Below are 21,049 nucleotides of genomic sequence, written 5' to 3' on the forward strand. Positions count from 1 at the left end.
ATCTCGGCCTCCCAGAGTGCTGGAATTCAGGCATGAGCCATCTCATTAGCCTTGTTTTATTTATTTATTTATTTATTTTTTGAGACAGAGTTTTGCTCTTGTTGCCCAGGCTGGAGGGCAATGGCATGATCTTGGCTCACTGCAACCTCCACCTACTGGGTTCAAACAATTCTCCTGCCTCAGCCTCCCAAGTAAGTGGGATTACAGGCACCCGCCACCACGCCCAACTAATTTTTTGTACTTATAATAGAGACAGGGTTTCACCATGTTGGCTAGGCTGGTCTTGAACTCCTGACCTCAGGTGATCCACCCACCTCGGCCTCCCAAAGTGCTGGGATTACAGGTGTGAGCCACCGCGCCTGGCCTTTTTAAAGTTTTTTAGAGACTGGGTCTCGCTGTTTCCTAGGCTGGAGTACAGTGGCACCATCATAGTTCACTGCTTCCTTGACCTCCTAGGCTCAAGTGACCCTCCTGCCTCAAGAGTAGCTGGGACTACAGGCATGTGCCACCATGCCCAGCTAATTTATTTTTATTTTTTGTAGAGATGGGGTTTTGCTGTGTTTTCCAGGCTGGTCTCAAATTTCTGGCCTCAAGCAATCCCACATGGGGCTCCCAAAGTGCTGAGATTATAGTCATGAGCCTGTTTTTGAAGTATTTATAGACAGTTTTTTTTGTTTTTTTTTTTTTAAGAGATGGGGTTTCACCATGTTGGCCAGGATGGTCTCGATCTCTTGACCTCGTGATCCACCTGCCTCGCCTCCCAAGGTGCTGGGATTATAGGCATGAGCCACCACGCCTGGCCTATAGACAGTTTTATATCATGCATCTTCTGTAGCTTGCTTTTTCATTCAACATCATGTTCCTGAAGTCCCCTTGTACTAATGCACATGGTCATATTTCTTTCCATTTTCACAGCTGTGGAGTGTGCCAGCATTGAATACACAGGTTATTTACCCATGCTGTTGCACTAGATCTGTGTGTGGTTTCTGGTTTTGGATACATGGTGCTGCTGTTGAACATTCTTGCACAGGTGGCTGGATGCACACGGGTAGAATTTCTCTAGGGATCATATCTAGAAGGAACTCCTGGCTTGTGTGGTCTGCATGTTCAACCCTACTAGGTGAAGCCAACTTGTTTTCCAGTTCTTGCGTTCTTTTCATCCAGTAACAAATGTCTGCAGGTGAGCCCCTGTTGGGGACAGAGGTGCAATAGCATCCTTATTCTGTCCCTCCAAGTGAGAACAGATGCTCCCGGATCGTGGCTTTGGATCTTTGTGATATGAACTCATCCTTCACCTGCCTGCTATATCTTGCCTCTCCCTCTGCAAAGCAAACTCCCATTCAAAATGCTCCCTGCTGTCCAAGAAGGGGAACCTCAGGGAGATCTTTACGTGGAGGAGGCCTGGGCTGGAATCCCTGACTTGCTGTGTGGCCCTCAGCAAGTTGCTAGGGCTCTCTGCTTCTTGGTTTCCTTGTCTACAAAACAAGGGTGAGCGTGTCCACCTCTCAGAGCCACTGTGATCCTTAAATGAGATGATTTCTTTCTCTTTTTTTTTTTTGGAAACAGAGTCTTGCTCTGTTGCCAGGGCTGAAGTGTAGTGGTACGATCGGGGCTCACTGCAAGCTCTGCCTCCTGGGTTCAAGTGATTCTCCTGCCTCTGCCTCCCAAGTAGCTGGGACTACAGGCGCCCACCATCATGCTCAGCTGATGTTTTGTCTTTTTAGTAGAGACGGATTTCACCATGTTGGCCAGGCTGGTGTCGAACTCCTGACCTCAAGTGATCTGCCTGCCTCGGCCTCCCAAAGTGCTGGGATTACAGGCATAATCACCACACCCAGCCAAATGAGATAATTTCTATAAAGAGTCAGGCACGGTGCCTGGTGCAGCAGCCCAGAGAAGCAGAGGGGAAGCACTTCCTGTTCTGCAGCAGGGTGTGTGGCTGCCCTCTCTGCAGGGTTCCAGAGGATGCTGTTCCTCCCACCGGGGCTTGTGTGGGCGGCTGACTCTTACCACCAAACTCTGAGCAGCTCACTCAGGGGCTGTGTGGGAAATGTCTTTGCACCCTCTGTACCCAGCACAGTGCTCAGCACAGAGCCAGTTCTCACCCAAGTCAGCTGAGGATGAAGAGGCTCTTTCACTCCAGGCACCCACTAACTGGTCTGCATTCCCAAGTTCACCTTCACCTCTGGTTGCTAAGCAACTGTGCTGCACAGGGGCATTAATGATGGGGCAGGTTTCAACGAGATCCAGGGTCTGTGATTTCATTGCATCTGAGGTAGGAGGATCCCTTAGCTGGGCACGGAGGTGTGGACCTGTAGTCCCAGCTGCTTAGGAGACTGAGGTGGGAGCATCGCTGGAGCCTGGGAGGTCAAGGCCGCAGAGAGCTACAGTGAGGTAGGAGGGTCCCTTTCATCTCTGCTTTGGAAAGAAGATTTTGCCCAGTTATTTCCTGCTTAGCTGACAGGCTGCTGAGGTGGCTGCACCGGGTCACCCTAGTCCCTGGAGAAAGGCTATGTCCCTGAGCACTCTTATAACAGGTGGTTGGCAGGTGCCAACTACAACCTCCTTGTCCATGAAGGCTGGTAAGAAGTGCTTCTTGGTCCATCCAGACCTGCCTGTCTTCCTGCCTTGAGCTGCTGTTTAATTCCTAGGCACGTGCCTTCTCCTTAACACCTGACTTTCGGCTCTCTTGTGCATTCACGGTGCTGAGCAAATCTTTGTACTAAGTAGATGCTTTCATTAGTTAGGAGGCTTCGGGCTGCAAATCACAGTAGGTCCAACTTCACAAGGCTTGGGACAAAGAGCATTTATATCTTGAGGGTGAATCCTCAGGATGGCAGAGCAGAGAGCTGGAAAGACCTTCAGTGTTTAATGTCACCAGAGGGCTACAGGCTGAGGTGCAGTGACCCAAACCACCACATCTACCTTTACACACTCACAACTAAAAGCCAAAGGACAAGGAGTCCCTTCCTGGGGTTCCTGTTAAAGATCAAGGAAAATCTCCAGAGCCACCTCCAGTGCATGTCTGCAGGTTGCATGGCCAAAAGCACTTGACATGCTTGTTCCCAGACCACTGGTACAGACCAAATGAGGGCTGCTCTGTGCAACTCAAAAGATATGCAGCCTCGCTGAAGCATCAGACTGCCTGGTTCCTGCGGGGGCAGGGCGGGGAAGGATTCTGTTAGCAGGAAGTCAGGGCGTAGTGTGGAGAGACACCAGCAATGCCTGCCACCTAGTCAATAAATAATTCATTGAATAAAATTCTTAGGCTGTCCACTTCTTGAAAATAAGAAAAGCAAGTACATTTTTCTTTGTGAATGCAAATGATCACGTGGTCATGTTGTCAGAATGAGCAGTTGTCATGGCATGTCTATGGTGTTGCTGGCTGTGACTCAGGTAGCTAGTGCCATGTGTTAGCAAAAGGCTCATAGAGGTCAGGACTTAAGGCAGTGAAGCAAAGAGGTTGTCATCTATGCAAAGTTCATTGGATTGAATGGAGACCAAATCCTCATTTTTGATTACTTTAAATCTAGTTTTGTTCATAACAGCAAATAGGTATTTTTACTCAAGGCACTTTGGTTGCAGGGAAGAAAATCCCACTTGAAATACCTCAAATTGGCTAGGCGTGGTGGCTCATGCCTGTAATTCCAGCACTTTGAGAGGTTGAGGTGGGAAGATCATTTGAGGCCAGGAGTTTGAGACTAGCCTAGGCAAACTACAGCATGGTGGCACATGCCTGTAGTAAGACCCTGTCTCTATAAAAAATGTTTAAAATAGCCAGGCATGGAGGCACACACCTGTAGTCCTAGCCACTCAGGAGGCTGAGGTGGGAGGACTGCTTGAGCCAAGGAGTTTGAGGCTACCATGAGCTATGATTGCCCCCCTGCATCCCAGTGTGGGTGGCAGAGTGAAACCTTGTCTCTAAAATAATAATTTAAAAAAAAATTTTTAATAGCTCAAATTAATGGGGAAGGTGGAGGTATGTTGAAAGCCTACAACAAAGACCACACACCACAGAAGCCCAAGGCTCATGAGGATGGGAACGGAGTTATGCACCAAGAGAGGTGACCCTGGCCATCCACTTCTCATGGAACCTCATGGTCTCGCCATGGCGCCACTCAGCAGACCAGCTTCCTCCACTTGCTTATTTCTTCTCTGCCCTGATAGTCTTGACCTGCCTGCACGTCTCTTCACCCTGGCTCAGCTCCAACATCCGTGGCTACATCAATGCCACCTTTTAGCTCAATTGCCCCCAGCACACTCACCCATCCCACCATATACGAAATCTCCAGGTCCAGGAATTTGTCTGTGGCTAAAGAAGAACATCTCATATTAATAAAATGGTCAATCCACTGGGAAGCTATAAGAGTTATAAGCATATGTACCTAGCAGAGCCCCAGATACATGAAGCAAAGACTGACAGAACTAGAGGGATAGACAATTCAACAATAAGAGTTGAAGACATTATTACTCTATTTTCAATAATGGATAGAACAACTAGGCAGAAGATCAACAAAAAAGAGACTTGCACAACACTATAAACAAACCAGACCTGGCTGGGCGCAGTGGCTCACACCTGTAATTCCAGCACTTTGAGGGGCCGAGGCAGGCAGATCACTTGAGATCAGGAATTTGAGACCAGCCTGACCAACATGGTGAAACTCTGTCTCTACTAAAAATACAAAAATTAGCCAGATATGCTTGCTGGAACCCAGGAAGCGGAAGTTGCAGTGAGCCAAGATTGCACCACTGCACTCCAGCCTGGGCGACAGAGGGAGGCTCTGTCTCAAAAAAAAAAAAACAAAAAACACACACACACACACACACACACACACACTAGACCTAACAGACATCTGTAGTACATGCCATCTGACAGCAGCAGAATAATACATTAATCCATGAACTACGTTCCTCCCCAAGTTAGTTTGGCCTCTGCCCAGGAATGAACAAGGACAGCCTGGAGGTTAGAAGCAAGATGGAGTTGGTTAGGTCAGATCTCTTTCACTGTCAGAATTTTCTGCTATAATTTTTGCAAATTATATATTTTGCAAATATATTAAAAAAGGGAGGAGATATAATTTTACCTACTCCCTTACAAATGTAGAAAAAGAAGAGCTAACTAAACCTAAAGCAAGGAAAAGAAAGGAATAATCAAGACTAGAGCAGAAGCAAATGAACCTGAGAAAAGGAATACCGAAAATTAATGAAACCAAAAGTTGGTTCTTTGATATAGCAACAAAATAAGAGAGAAGATGCCAATTACTAGAATCAGAAATGAAAGAGGGGAAATTATAACTGAACTTACAGATATAAAAAGAATTATGAAGGGAACTATGAGCAATTGCCAATAAATTAGATAACTTAGATATAATGATATAATGGACAAATTCCTGGAAACACACAAACTACTGCAACTGGCTCAAGACTGACAGAAAATATGAACAGACCTGTAATAAGTAAGGAGACTGAATTTATAAAAATAATAATCCTCAAAGAAAACCCACACCCAGATGTCTTCATTTGTAAGTTCTACCAAACAAATGAAAAATACCAATTCTTAAAAGCCTCTTCCAAAAAGCAGAAGAGGAAGAAACACTTCCTAATTCATTCTGTGAAGCCAATATTAAAACCAGACAATGACATTACAGGAAAAGAAATACCCTGATACACCCTGATAGCAAAACCAGACAATGACATCACAGGAAAACAAAACTCCAGACCAATATCTCTTATGAATATGAATGCAAAAATCCTATTTTTTAAAACTAGCTAATTGAATCCAGCAGCACATCAAAAGAATTATACACCATGACTATGTGGGATTTATGCCAGGAATACAAGGTTGGTTTAACATCTGAAAGTCAGGTAATGTAACCATATCAATAGAATAAAAAACAAAAACCACATGGCAGCCTTAATAAATGCAGGAAAAGCATCTGACAAAATCAAGAACGCTTTCAGGACAAAAACATTCAATAAACCAAGAAGATAAGAAAACTTCCTCAACCTGATAAAGGACATCTATTTTACAAACAAAAGCAAAAGCCTACAGTTAATGTCATACTTGACAGTGAAAGATTGGATGCTTTCCGTTAACATCAGTAACAAAACAAGGATTCCTGCTGTCAACACTTCTATCCAACATTATACTGGAGGTTTTAGCAAGAGCAATTAGACAAGGAAGAGAAATAAAAGGCACCCAGATTGGAAAGATAGAAGTGAAACTATCTTCATCTGCAAATGACATGATCTTATATCTAGGATATAGTAAGATATCTACTAATAAACTATCAGAACTAATAAATGATTTCACAAGGTTGCACAACACAAGATCAATACACAAAAATAAATTATGTATCTATAGACCAGCAATGAATATTCCACAGATGAAATTAAGAAAACAACTCCCATTTATAATGTCATCAAAAATAATGAAATACTTAGGAATATATTTAACAAAAAAAGTGTAAGACTTGTACACTGAGAACTATGAAACATTGCTGAAAGAAATTAAAGATTTAAAGAAAGACATCCCTACATTCATAGATCAGAAGATCTAATATTGTTAGGTAGCAGTACTCCCTAAATTGATCTACATATTCAGCAGATTCACTACGAAAATACCAACTGCCTTTTTTGCAGAAATTCACAGCCTAATCCTAAAATTCATAAGAATTGTAAAAGGCACCTAATAGCCAAAACATTCTTGAAAAAGAATAAGGTTGGGAGACTCATACTTCCCAATTTCAAGACTACTACAAATCTACAAATCTTCAGTAATCAAGACAGTGTAGTACTAGCATGAGGATAGACATGTAGATCAATGAAATAGAATTCATAGTGCAAAACCAAATGTTTACATTTATGGTCAGTTGATTGTCAACAAGGGTAGCAAGATCAATCAATGGGGAAAGAATAATCTTTTCAAACAAACTGTGCTTGGACAACTGTACATCCACACATAAAAGAATTCAGTTGGACCCCTACCTCACACCATACACAAGAATTAACTCAAAATGGATCATAATCCTCAATGTAAGAGCTAAGGTAAAATATTCAAAGGAAAAAAACAGGAGTAAGTCTTCATCATCTTGAGGTAGACAATGGTGTTTTAGACACATGCCATGAGCACAAATGGAAAGAAAGAAAAAATAAATAAATTACCTCAAAATTTAAAGCTTTTGTGCTACAAACAATGCCTTTAAGAAAGTGAAAAGACACCTGACAGAATGGGAGAAAATATTTGCAAGTCATATATCTGATGAGCAGCTTTCATCCAGAATACATAACAAAATCCTACAACTCAATAATAAAAAAACAAACAACACAATTTTAAAATGGGCAAAGGGTTTGTATAGACATCTCTCAATACACAAATGGCCAATATACACATGAAAAGATGCTCAACATCGTTTGTCATTAGGGAAATGCAAATCAAAACCACAATGAGATGCTACTTCACACTCAGTAGGAGAGCAGTAATAAAAAAAGACAGACAATAACAAGTGTTAGCAAGAATATGGAGAAATTAAAATCCTCATGGCTTGCTGGTGGCAATGTAAAATGATGCAGCTGCTTTGGAAAACAGTTTGGCAGTTCCTCAAAATGTTAAATATAGAGTTGCCATATGGCCTAGCAATTCCACTCCTATGTATCTACCCAAGGGAAATAAAAACATACAGTCACACAAAAACTGGTGTATGAATGTTCATAGCAGCATCATTCATAATAGACAAAAAGTAGAAACAACGCAAATGTCCGTTAGTCAGTGAATAAACAGACAAGCAATATGTGGCGTGTCCACGCAATGAAAAATCATTGAGCAATTTAAAATAAATGAAGTTCTGATACGTGTTACAACAGGAAAAACCTTGAAAACTTGCTAAGTGAAAGAAGCCAGCCATGAAAGACCATAAATTGTAGTATTTCACTTGTATAAAATGTACAGAAAAGGCAGATCTATACAGACAGAAGGTAGATGAGTGGTTGTACAGGGCTGGTGGGGCAGGTATTAAAGGGAAATTGAGAGTGGCTAATAAAGGGTGAGAAACTTCTTTTTGAAATGATGGAAATATTTTTAAATTGATGGTGGTGATGGCTGCACAACTCTGTGAATATACTAAAATCATTGAATTGTACACATTAAAAACATAACTTGTATAGTACATGAATTATATCACAATAAAGCTGTTTTTTAAAAATGAATGAGTTAGATCTACATGTATCCACATAGATAAATCTCAAAAAAAAAAAAGTGTGGTAGAAAAGGAAACATACAGCAAGACCCCATTTATGTGAAATTTTAAAACAAAAACGAGTAGTATATATTGTTTAGGGAACTATATATTTTTAGTAAGACATAAAAACTTGGATGGAAAGGGTAGACTCCAACCGCAGGATTTTCCCTCTCTGCCCTATAAATAATCTTTTAAAAATTTTATGGCTTAAACTTCCATTGTTTATGTTTAGTATATAAGAAAACACATATTTTTATATTCATACCCTCTTTCTTAGATAAAAGGTAAAATGCCATATATACTTTACTGTACAGGACTTTTTTTTTAACTTAACAATATATTCTAGAGATCACTCCAGAGGAGTTTATGGAGCTGTTCCGGTGAGACTCTTTTATTAAGCTTGTTGGGGTTTATGTCTAAAAGGAGGAGGGCCAGAGATGGATGACTACATGGAGACGCTGAAGGATGAGGAGGACGCCTTGTGGGAGAATGTGGAGTGTAACCGGCACATGCTCAGCCGCTACATCAACCCCGCCAAGCTCACGCCCTACCTGCGTCAGTGTAAGGTCATTGATGAGCAGGATGAAGATGAAGTGCTTAATGCTCCCATGCTACCGTCCAAGATCAACCGGGCAGGTAACCTTAGGACCTCTTTGTGGGAGTGGGAGGGCTACCACACATGGCAACTTCCAGACATATCCTTTGGTAGCTACTCTAGGTCAGGGATTTTTCAACTGAGGTCCACAGACCCACCCATCTGTGTATAGAATTCAAACTGTCTCTGTATATGATTCAAAGGATCCATAAACTGGGAGGGGAAAGAAATGACATCTTTATTTTACCAACCTCAACTGCAATTTAGCATTGCCTTCAACTGCAAATGTCAGGAAGCCACAAATCACAGTCGTGATTAGTAATTCCTCTGACTTAGGCAACAATGAAAATTACAGATCTCTCCATATCACTACAGCGATTGCAGATCTCTCAAAATACCATTTACACTCATCTCTCTTTGAAAATTACAGTGCTAATTAGACCTGCCAAGGGGGGGTCTTATTATTTAATGCATTGATGAAGAAGTATGCTTATTACTGAAACACAAATTTATTTAACATTTGATAACTGGATTTTATTACAATTGTCTTCTTTTGTAATCTGATATACTTTATCTGTTTAAAAATATTATTCTGAGAAGGGGTCCACAGGCTTTTCTAGCCTGACTTTGGGGGTGGGGGGCAGTGGGTATGACACTTTATCATATTCAGTAAAGGTAATAAACATGATTTGTGAAGCTTGTTTTAATTCTATATCATGTACATGTGTGTACACGTGTATTTGTAGACATATCTTTGTTTATGGTCACTAGGCCACGATGTTAAATGTTTTTCTTTCTGTGGATTAGTTTAAAAGGTTTGAGAATCGCTGTCCCCCAGTGTGGCTGGTGGTAAGTAGCTCATCAGCTGCGACTCTCTGGCATCCATGGCAGACATCACTAATCAGCACGCTTTCCCACTGAGCCCGGATGTAACTTTGGAATGTTTCTCAAAAACAGTGCTCCAGACAGCTTCACCAAACAATCAGGGTTGATATATAATTTTTATTTCTTCAGTCCGTCCTAGGGAAAAGGTAGAGTTTTAAGACCTACCTTTCTTCTTCTATATTTCAGAAGAAATATCCAAAAATAAAATGTTTAAGAAAGGACCCAACAATGTAAGCAATAAGTGGAATTGGTAGTAGAGAAAGTGGAACCTGCTGGAAGAATTACATTTAGGTTAAAGATGTTTCCAGGTTGTGTAGTAATCCCAAAGAAAAATTTAGAACTATTCCTGCTTCCTATTTTCCTAGCCCTTCACCCAAATATGTCTTCCTGTTCTCACTCCCAGATAACCATATATTATTCCATAATTTTTGTCATGCTTCCAAGCTCCCTGTCACAGAAGAGCTGGTGCCTACATGGTTCATTTTGGCCGTGGTCAGTTGGGAAGCTCTTCAAAATTGGGGTGGCAATTCCATTTATCTTGGCTCTACCAATTTATTAAAAAAAGAAAACAAACGCTCACCAAATCCCTGCAGAGGGCCTGGCACTTCGATTTCTGTCATCTGGGCTCCAAGATACAACTCAGATGTGATAGAATGTGGGGAGACTGTCTTAGAGTTGATTGAGGGACACAAGTCCAGGATGAGACCAGCCACAGAGACTTGCATTCCATCAGGTATGTATTCTCACAGAGTGATCTGCTCTTTCCCCAGGCCGCTTGTTGGACATTCTGCATACCAAGGGGCAAAGGGGCTATGTGGTCTTCTTGGAGAGCCTGGAATTTTATTACCCAGAGCTGTACAAACTGGTGACTGGGAAAGAGCCCACCCGGAGATTCTCCACCATTGTGGGTAAGTGCTTTTGCCATTGGGAACATCTGGACGCTAATAGGAGGGTGTGTGTGTGTCTGTGTGTTTGTGTGTGTGTGTGTGTGTGTGTGTGTATGTAGTGGCATTGTTCTAACACTATGAATCCATGACATTTAGAACTGGGGTCTGTCAACTGTCAACAACTTATTTTGCTTGATGATGAAAGACAGTTGACGGGGGCAAAGTGAAGCAGGAGCCAAGAGAAGTGGGTGTTCACGGATCATCCCCCATTAATGGCGCCAGGGTGGAATAGAAGTTCACCCTACCCTGTAGATCCTGTCCTTGCCTTGGCCACATTCTTTCAAGTGTCTCATGGACCAGAGCCCTTGAGCATCTTGCCTTCTTCATCTTCTTTTCTAAACATTCTTGAATCAGTCTTCTCTCCCTCCCCAACACTTCCTACAGCCCAGACCCCCACAACCCTGTCAACTCCCTATATCCATTCCCGATCTGTATCAGTCAGTGCTTTCTCCATTCTTCCTCCCCTATTTAAAACCCTCTGGTGGTTTTTCATTGTTTCTTTGTAAACACCCAGGTCTTGGCCAGGCACAGTGGCTCATGCCTGAAATTCCAATGCTTTTGGAAGCTGCAGCCATAGAATTGCTTGGGCCCAGGAGTTCGAGGCTGCAATAAGCTATGATCATGCCCCTGTACAACTCCAGCCTGGGTGACAGAGCTAGACCCTGTCTCAAAAAATTTAAAAATAAATTTTTTTTTTTGAGACAAACTCTCGCTCTGTCGCCAGACTGGAGTACAGTTGTGCAATCTCGGCTCACTGCAACCTCTGCCTCCCAAGTTTAAGTGATTCTCCTGCCTCAGCCTCCCAAGTAGCTGGGACTACAGGTGCACAACACCACGTCCAGCAAACTTTTTTTATTTTTAGTAGAGATGGGATTTCACCACGTTGGCCAGGATGTTCTCTACCTCCTGACCTCGTGATCCACCCATGCTGGCCTCCCAAAGTGCTGGGATTACAGACGTGAGCCACTGCACCCGGCCAAGACCCAGGACCCTTCATGGTCCAGTCCCTGCTGACACCTCCAACATCGCCTTTCTCTTCTATCTCTCTCCTTCAGCCACCTTGGTCTTCCTTCAGTTCCTGAAATATGCCAAGTTCGTCCCGCCTCCCCATATGGCCTTAGCAATGCTGTTCTTTCCTAGAATGCCCTTTCCCTCTCGAACTTAACATTTTAGCTCAACCATCAGGAGCCTTCTCCAACCCCTTCCGCCCATGAGGCTGCATCTGGGCCCCTGCTACACACTCTCATAGCCCCATCTACCTTTACTTTGTGAAATTATCACAGTCTGTAATTCTGTTTGTGATAATCGTTTGATTTTTTTTTAATGTCTTTCTCTTATTACACCATAAGCTCTCCCGGGGCCAAGGCTGTGAGTCTTGCTCCCTCTGAATCCCCAGTGCCTCGTGGGGAGAGTGAGTAAGAGCTCGGTACAACGTTGGTGAGTGAGTGAGTGAATGAATGGCACTTGCCCTGCGTCTGGAACCTCCTTTTTCCCCTTCCCAGCCCTCAGGCCTGACTGGGTACCCCCTCTCCACAGTGGAGGAGGGCCACGAGGGCCTCACGCACTTCCTGATGAACGAGGTGATCAAGCTGCAGCAACAGATGAAGGCCAAGGACCTGCAGCGATGCGAGCTGCTGGCCAGGTTGCGGCAGCTGGAGGATGAAAAGAAGCAGATGACGCTGACGCGCATGGAGCTGCTGACCTTCCAGGAGCGGTACTACAAGATGAAGGAAGAGCGGGACAGCTACAATGACGAGCTGGTCAAGGTGAAAGATGACAATTACAACTTAGCCATGCGTTACGCACAGCTCAGTGAGGAGAAGAACATGGCGGTCATGAGGAGCCGAGACCTCCAACTCGAGGTGAGGGGTGCCCAAGGGTTACTTCGCCAGGGTGAGCCGGGGAAAACAAATGTCACCGGGGCTCAAGTCCCCTATAAAGCAGATGCAGGCACGTGCACATAGTCTGCCGGAGCTCTGTGCCCAGCCAGGTGAGAGGGAATAAAGGACACAGGGCCTCTGGAGGTCCTAGGTCCGCCATGCGCCTGTGCATGTACCCACAGTGCTTAGCGCTACCGGTTCGGCTGCCTACATCCCCTATGTGCATGGGCAGACATGCGCACAAGGACTGAACCAGTGCGGCTTTCCACCACCGGCTGGGGCCCAGACCCACCTTGCGCATGAGCAGGCAGACCCGGTAGGGCTACCAGAATGGCTCGAGATCCGTGAATGAGTTAAAGAGATCTGCATCTTTCTTTTTTCATTTCTTTTTTTTTCTTTTCTCTTCTTTTCTTTTCTTTTCCTTTCTTTTCTTTAATTTTTCTTTCTTTCCTTTTCTTTCCCTCCCTCCCTTCCTTCCTCCCTCCTTCCTTCCTATCTTTTCCTTCCTTCCTCTCGCTCTCTCTTTTCCTTCCTTCCTCCTTCCTTCCTTCCTTTCTTTTCTTTCTTTCTATTTTTTTTTTTGAGACAGGGCCTTCCACTGCCCAGGCAGCAATGTTGCAATCATGGTTTACTGCAGCCTTGACCTCCTAGACTCAAGCTATTCTCCTGTCTCAGTCTCCAAAGTAACTGGGACTGCAGGTACCAGGCTGTTCTTCTAATTTTTTTGCAGAAAAGTGGTCTCGCTATTTTGCCCAGGCTGGTCTGGAACTCCTGGGCTCAAGCGATCCACCTGACTTGGCATCCCAAGATGGTGAGATTATAGGTATGAGCCACTGCACCCGGCCTTATTCATTCTTTCTGTTTATTGAATGCCAGCATGTACCAGTCTTTTTTTTTTTTTTTTTTTGACAGAGTCTCAGTCTGTCACCCAGGCTGGAGTGCAGTGGTGCAATCACAGCTCACTGTAGCTTTGGCCTTGCAGGCTCAGGTGATCCTCCCACCTCAGCCTCCCAAGTAGCTGGGACTACAGGTATGTGCCATGCCAGCTATTTTTTTCTATTTTTTCCTACCTCCCGCTCCTTTTTCTATTTTTAGTTGAAACATGTTGCCCGGACACATGTAGACCCAGTAGGGCTCCCAGAAAGGCTCACTCCACAAATGAGTTAAGGATATTTGCATCTTTCTTTTTCAAGTTCAAGACCTCCTGGGCTCAGGCGATCTGCCCACCTTGGCCTCCCAAAGTGTTGGGATTACAGGTATAAGCCACCACACCTGGACCCCAGGCTCTTTTCCAGGGATACATAGCTCAATACTAAAACCCTACTGTCGTGGAGCTAACATTGTAATCAGAAAACAAATGCATAAATAGTTAGTAGTAATGAGTGCTATCAAAAAGAGAAGACAGAGTGTGAGAACAGAACCTGAGGGGTGCTACTTTAACTAGGGTGGCCAGGAAAGATCTCCGAGAAGGAGACACATGAACAGAGATCTGAAGAGATGAAAGGAACCAACCATGCCAGTCTCAGGGGGAAAACACAAAGGCCACAAGTAGGGGCATGTTTTGTTTTTGTTTTTGAAGAAGTAGCAGGAAAGCTGGGCTCAATGGCTCACACCTGTAATCCCAGCACTTTGGGAGGCCAAGGCAGGAGGATCGCTTCAGTCCAGGAGTTTGAGACCAGCATGGGCAACATGGCAAAACCCCATCGCTACAAAAATTAGCCAGGCGTGGAGATATGAGCCTGGAGTCCCAGCTGCTTGGGAGGATAAGGCAGGACGATCGCCTGAGCCCAGGAGGTTGAGGCTGCAGTGAGCTATGCCTGATGAGAGAGAGAGAGAGAAGAAAAGAAAGAGAGGAAGGGAAGGGAAAGGAGGGGGATGGGAAAAGGGAGGAAAAGAAAAGAAAGAGAAAATAAATGGTAGGAGTCAGTGGGTCCAGAGCCAAATAAGCAACTGGTGCAGAGGGAGTGGAAGGGATGGCCGGGGTCCAGATCCTGAGGGCATGGTAAGAACTCTGGGATTTATTCTAGTTGTGATGAGAAGCCTCTGAAGGATTGAGAGCTGAAGAGTGACAATTGATTTATATCTGAGAAGGATCACTCTGGCTGCTGGGTGGAAAATAGACTCTCAGAATATTTATTAAGCACCTGCCACGTGTGAGGCACTGTGCTAAGCACTGTGGGAGACACGGGGATAAATAACGCAAGCTGTGCTCAGGTCACTTACAATTTAGTGAAGCAGACAGATCTGTAAACAATCCACCGGAATTCAGGTGAATTGAGTCAGTGGCGTAGCAGGCAGCAGTGTTTTGGTTAAGGGCATGAGCTTTTTAAGTCCTGTAGTTTGGAGTTGAAATTCTGGCTTTCTGCTTTACTACTTACTTAGCTGTTGGCCTCAGTTTCCTCCTTTGCAGATGGCAATAATGAAAGTAATACCTATGCCACAGGATTGCTGGGATACTGAACCGTAAGTCTTGGGCAGAGTGGCTGACCCAGTAAGCACCCCGCCATGCTAGCACCCCATGCCTGCTTGTGTGGAACTCGGGAATTAGCACAGGACTGGATGCTTGGGTTGAGCTTTGAAGATGTGGAGGAGCATTTTTTTTTTTTTTTTTTTTTAATGAGCAGGAAGAGAGGTTTCTATGCTGTTTTTACCTGGGATTTGGGGAAGTTACCCTGTGGCAGGGACTTACAAGTTTCTCTCCTGGAACTTTCTCCTGTGTTATGTTTCCCTGGGGATATATGAACAGTGAGAAAGTGTAAGTAGAATTTGGAAGAACATCTGGCCAGCAGAGTCCCTGGCTGGTTTTCTTGGCTTCAGGCTGTTTCCTGCATGCCCATTTCTTCACTGTCTCAGGCTAATCACGGGTGCAGCAGCCATTCTTTTCTTGCTGAAGCCACTGCTCTCTACCTGCCAGATTCCTTTTTTAAATTATTATTATGCTTTAAGTTCTGGGGTACATGTGCAGAACATGCAGGTTTGTTACATAGGTATACATGTGCCATGGTGGTTTGCTGAGTCTATCACCCCGTCATCTGCATTAGAGAGGGGAACATCATACACAAGGGCCTGTTGGGGGGTGGGGCACTAGGGGAGGGGTAGCATTAGGAGAAACACCTGCCAGATTTATTGAGACAATTCTCCCTCCAAGACTAAGATTTGAAAGTGACACCCTCCCCTCTGGTGACTCCTTTCTTTATAGCCCTTGAATGCAACCTTCTTGTTTGGGGTATTTTAGCAAGGCCAGTGTGTTTGGGGAAGCACACAGGCTTAGCCACACAGGTTGAAGAAGTCTTCTGCTGGTTGCAGTTCCTGACACTAAACTCTTGAGTGTGAAGATCAGCACATCCTTACTTGTCTTATTTCCAGATGCAATAGCTGCCTCCTCCAAGAAGCCACTCTTTTTGCAACTAAGTCCAGGAAGTTCTTTAAGCCAAAGATCCTGTGAAATTACAGTTCAGTGGCTTTCAGGCTGTCTTCTTCATCTTCTCCTCCTCCTTCTTCCTCTTCTTTTTCTTCTTTCTTCTCCTCCTCTTCCTCCTCCTCCTTCTTCCTCTTCTGCTTCTTCCTCCTCCTCCCCCTCCTCCTTTCTCTTCTTTCTTCTCCTCTTCCCCTCCTTTTTCTGCTTCTTTTCTTCTTCTCTTCCTCCTCCTTCTTCCTCTTCTCCCTCTTTATCTTCCTCTCTCCCTCTCCTTCTTCCCCCTCCTCTTCTTCCTTTTCCTCTTCTTTCCCTTTCTCTTCTTCCCCTTCCTCTTCTTCCACTTCTTTTTTTCTTCTCTTCCTTCTTCTGCTTTTTCTTCTTTCTTTTTCCTCTTCCTCCTCCTCCTCTTCCTTTTTAGCAACAATGCTAGTTATCCAAATAAAATCTTGTGTGAAACCCAAAAGAACAAACCATACAAGCAGAGCTGTTCTGGGATGTGAAGTCAGGGTGGACACCCAGAGCCCCGATTTCTCAACCATCTCCTCCTTCCCCCTGGATAACCCTGGGATTCTTCAGGGGAATCCTTGGTTCTGAGGGTCAGAATTTGAAACCCATCAGACAAGGGCGTTGAAGTGGAAAACACCAGCTTGGATCTCTTTTATCCTAATCCGTAACCTGTTCCACCTGAAAAAGTTTGAGGGAATTTTCTCTGAGACCCGTAGCCCCTTTAAAGCTACTCTAAATAGACTAATAGCTTTAAAGCTATTCTAATAGACTCTCCCTCAACAGGGAGATAACGGTTTGTTTTACTGGAGACGGCTTCCTGGAGCCCTTCTCTGCCCCGGAAGAAGGAGAGACGGGCATACCTCGGGTTATGCTGCAAACCCAGTGGGCTCTGGGGAAGCGTTGCCTTTTCTGAGTGTTTCTTACTACCTGCCTTCTCCCCTCGGCACCCTTGGGGTGTTTCAGATCGATCAGCTGAAGCACCGGTTGAATAAGATGGAGGAGGAATGTAAGCTGGAGAGAAATCAGTCTCTGAAACTGAAGAATGACATTGAAAATCGGCCCAAGAAGGAGCAGGTTCTGGAGCTGGAGCGGGAGAATGAGATGCTGAAGACCAAAAACCAGGAGCTGCAGTCCATCATCCAGGTGAGGGCCTGGGGGCGGGGACAGCGTGGGCAGCAGGAGGATGAGGGCTTGGGGTTGCGGAGACAGATGCACCTGCCGGGGTGTGAGTCCCAGAGCCTCACCTACACCGTGGTGACCGCAGGATCATAGACATGCGTGCCCCCCTTGGGCACCTGTGCCTCCTCCTCTGTAAAGCAGTGACCTCCACCACCCCTGTGTCATCGACATGAGATAATACTTGAGAAAACATGTCCTTATTTGAAGCACTCCAGGAAAACCACCATCCACGCGGAAATCGATGCTCTGGGCACTGTGGAAGGAGAAAAGGACATCCAGGAAACCTACATGCCCTTAAAGATTCCAAGAAACTCAACTCTAAGCTCCTCACCACTTGTTGCAACCTCAGATGCCTCCCCACACTAGTCATCATGGAATCATTTATGGGCACAGAGGAGGAAGTTGCTGAGGAGTGACATCCCAAAACATATCTGCAGAGCAAGAGAAAAAAAAACACTCTCTTCCTCCCTCCAGAACAATTCCCCCCAGGAGCAGCTGCCTGGTGTTTAAGGCTGTTTCGGAGCAGAGGATGAACCCAGCTTTACCAGAACACATTCCTGGGTATTTCAGGGGCGGCATCTAAAAAGCACATCCACCATCCCTTTGCTGTCGCCTGTGAAGTGTTTAGGGTCCAACAGTTGCTTCTCTGGGCTCTGATAAGTGCCAGGGAGAACAAAAGGCCCAGGATACTCCCAAGCAGAAGCCAGTTTTATGCTTCTTTCCAGGTGATAAACTTCTTAAATGGTAAGCTTCTTAGAGACCCCAGGGGACATAGGTCTCTTCTTGCCTCTATCTTCCAGGCACAAAACCTTCTTCTCTGTCCGTGTCTGTTGCTGGCTCTTCTGTCCCCTGCCTTCCCAGACCACCTGGCTCCCCACCCCCACCCTGACCCTGTTAAACCCTCTCCCTCCCACCCAGGCCGGGAAGCGCAGCCTGCCGGACTCAGACAAAGCCATCCTGGACATCCTGGAACACGACCGCAAGGAGGCCCTGGAGGACCGGCAGGAGCTAGTCAACAGGATCTACAATTTGCAGGAGGAGGCCCGCCAGGCGGAGGAGCTGCGGGACAAGGTGGGAGCGGGTCCCCTTCATACCAGGGGGCAGTGATGTGTGTCAGCAGGACCTCCCTGACCCCACACTCCTTTCGGGGGACTAGGTCAGACCCCTGGCACAGATCCCCTGCACTTCCCAGTATTCAGCCCCTTGTAGGAGCTACAGTTTACCAACCAGGTGAGGGCCTGGGGGCGGGGCAGTGTGGCAGAGGGGAGGCTGAGGGCTTGGGATTGGGAAAACCAACATACCAGCCAAGGTGTGAGTCCCAGAGCCTCACCCACACCTTGCAAACTGCAGGATCCCAGATGTGCAGGCCACGCTTGGGCATTTACGAGCTATTGCACCAGCTTAGCACCTGTGTCCCCCTCCTGATTGAGGCCACGCTGTCCTCCCCTGTGTTTCCTGGTGTGTAGTGGTTTCACGACAATGCTGGGTTGATTGGTCTCCTACCTTGAGCCCCTGTGGTCAGATAGCCAGTTCTCAGAAGGACAGGCTGTGTCCTGACCATGCCAGCTCAGGGAGGGACAGGCCAGCTCCAGCCAGCTGGCGGGAAGGCATGAGCAGAGAACAGCTGTCAGCCCTGACCTATTGATTGCTTGATGCATGTATTGATTTCTCTGTGTTGCTCACAGTACCTGGAGGAGAAGGAGGACCTCGAGCTCAAGTGCTCGACCCTGGGGAAGGACTGTGAAATGTACAAGCACCGCATGAACACGGTCATGCTGCAGCTGGAGGAGGTGGAGCGGGAGCGGGACCAGGTACAGGCACCACCTGCAGCGTGCAGGCGGCAAGGCTGCACCGTGGGGCCCACGCCCCAGACCACTGGGTCTTTCGGAGAGTTTTGTCCAGTGCAACATCACTGACGATGCAGGGATTACTCTGAATCCATCTTTTCCATTTCTGTTCCAAAGATGAGTTCTATCCCACAGGCATTTGGGTATCGAGGGTCTCTGAGCTGGGCTCCAGCAGCTCCCACAACCAAGCATGGTTCTTAAATGTTGTCTGGTCTCTCGGGTGAGAGGGAGGGGTTCAGATCCAGCCCTGTCATTCCTAAGATGTATGCCCATAGGCAAACTGCCACCCCTGTGGAACCTCAGTGCCCTCCCCTGTAAGATGGAAATAATTACAGTAGCGCCACCTCACAGGGGCAGGCTGCGGCCTTCAAGGGATACCGCATCAAAGTTCTCAATACAGAGCCTGCCACTAGCAAGGGTCGGACCAACGGCTCTGTGACCATGTTAATGAAGATGGTAGTGACTGACACGCCCAGGAGTCAGGCTCCAGACTAGAGCCTCAGGTGACGTGGCTGGCCCCTGGGATGAGGACGATGCCTGTCCCTGGGCCCAACCAGATTCGGCCGAGGTGCAGCCCCAAGCAGCCTTTGTCCCGCTTCTCCCCGGCAGGCTTTCCACTCCCGAGACGAAGCCCAGACACAGTACTCGCAGTGCTTAATCGAAAAAGACAAGTACAGGAAGCAGATCCGCGAGCTGGAGGAGAAGAACGACGAGATGAGGATCGAGATGGTGCGGCGGGAGGCCTGCATCGTCAACCTGGAGAGCAAGCTCCGGCGCCTCTCCAAGGACAGCAGCAACCTGGACCAGGTGGGGCAGGACGGGCAGGGCCGCGCCTGAAGTCAGCTGTCCCCTGGCGCCCGCTGAGGGCTCTGGCCAGTCGCTGCCTCCACCTGAAATGAACGGCTCCCTGTCCTTTGCTTTTCTTTTTTTTTTGAGACAGAGTATCACTCTTACCAGGTTGGAGTGCAGTGGCACCATCTCGGCTCACTGCATCCTCTACCTCCTGGGTTCAGGCAATTGTCCTGTCTCAGCCTCCCGAGTAGCTGGGACTGCAGTCATGAGCCACCATGCCCAGCTAATTTTTGTATTTTTAGTAGAGATGGGGTTTCACCACGTTGGCCAGGATGGTCTTGATTTCTTGACCTCGTGGTCTGCCTGCCTCGGCCTCCCAAAGTGCTAGGATTAGAGGCATGAGCCACCGTGTCTGGCCTTGTTTTTTGTTTTTTTGTCTTTTTTTGAGTTAGGGTCTTGCTCTGTCACCCAGGCTGCAGTGCAGTGGCACCATCACAGCTCACTGCAGCCTCAAACTCCTGTGCTCAAAAGATCCTCCCACCTCAGCCTCCTAGGTAGCAGGACTAAGGGCACACACCACCATGCCTGGCTAATTTTGTATTTTTTTGTACAAGGTCTCACTATTTCCCAGGCTGGTCTTGAACTTGGTCCTCAAGCAATCCTCCCACCTTGGCCTCCCAAAGTGCTGGAATTACAGGCGTAAGCCACTGTGCCTGGTCGGCTCTTCATCTACTTGAAGCCAGAAGTTCCCTCCCACACCCAGAATAATCCACATCTTTCAGCCTTGTGTTTGTGTCTGGTTAGTGATGAGTAGAAACCACTCATTTTGAAGTTGGTAGGGCTGGGCCCAGTGGCTCTTGCCTGTAATCTCAGCATTTTGGGAGGCTGACGTGGGAGGATCGCTTTAGGACAGGAGTTCAAGACCAGTCTGGGCAACAGAGTGAAAATTTTTTAAAATTTAAAAAATTAAAATTAAAAGTGTAAATAAGAAGATTTAGGGTCAAGCCTGACCCGGCCACTTCCTTGCTGGGCAGCCTTCCACTTAGGATCCTCAGCGCCCTCTCAGTTGACTACACACAGCTGCTGGCCTCCCACTGGGGTTCCTCCGCACACCTGAACCGTCACTGGGTTTAAGATGCCCGTGTGAATTGCAGAGTGTATTTCCCAGCAGGGCCCCAGGCACTGAGAAATGAAGGAATGCTGCCACCAAGGTAGATCTTATCACTATGGTAGCTCTGGGTTTACCGAGCGCTGTCACGGGCA

At 46.3% G+C, this 21,049-nt stretch overlaps 1 protein-coding gene across 3 annotated transcripts in view; it reads left to right on the forward strand.

Moving 5' to 3' along the window:
- Positions 1 to 21,049, forward strand: part of CARD11 (caspase recruitment domain family member 11) — a 142,540-nt gene that overhangs the window by 92,747 nt on the left and 28,744 nt on the right. For all 3 annotated transcript variants that reach the window (XM_012455591.3, XM_021675979.2, XM_012455592.3), the window contains exons 3-9: positions 8,661 to 8,873; positions 10,488 to 10,625; positions 12,201 to 12,526; positions 16,932 to 17,111; positions 18,066 to 18,218; positions 18,833 to 18,958; positions 19,604 to 19,801. In XM_012455591.3, the coding sequence (XP_012311014.1) occupies positions 8,661 to 8,873; positions 10,488 to 10,625; positions 12,201 to 12,526; positions 16,932 to 17,111; positions 18,066 to 18,218; positions 18,833 to 18,958; positions 19,604 to 19,801 (1,334 nt within the window). The remainder of the gene's footprint in view (positions 1 to 8,660; positions 8,874 to 10,487; positions 10,626 to 12,200; positions 12,527 to 16,931; positions 17,112 to 18,065; positions 18,219 to 18,832; positions 18,959 to 19,603; positions 19,802 to 21,049) is intronic.

The sequence above is a fragment of the Aotus nancymaae genome, unplaced genomic scaffold (assembly GCF_030222135.1).
Source record: "Aotus nancymaae isolate 86718 unplaced genomic scaffold, 86718_ANA_hifiasm-v0.15.2.pri h1tg000015l_0, whole genome shotgun sequence".
In the NCBI taxonomy this organism is placed as follows: domain Eukaryota; kingdom Metazoa; phylum Chordata; class Mammalia; order Primates; family Aotidae; genus Aotus; species Aotus nancymaae.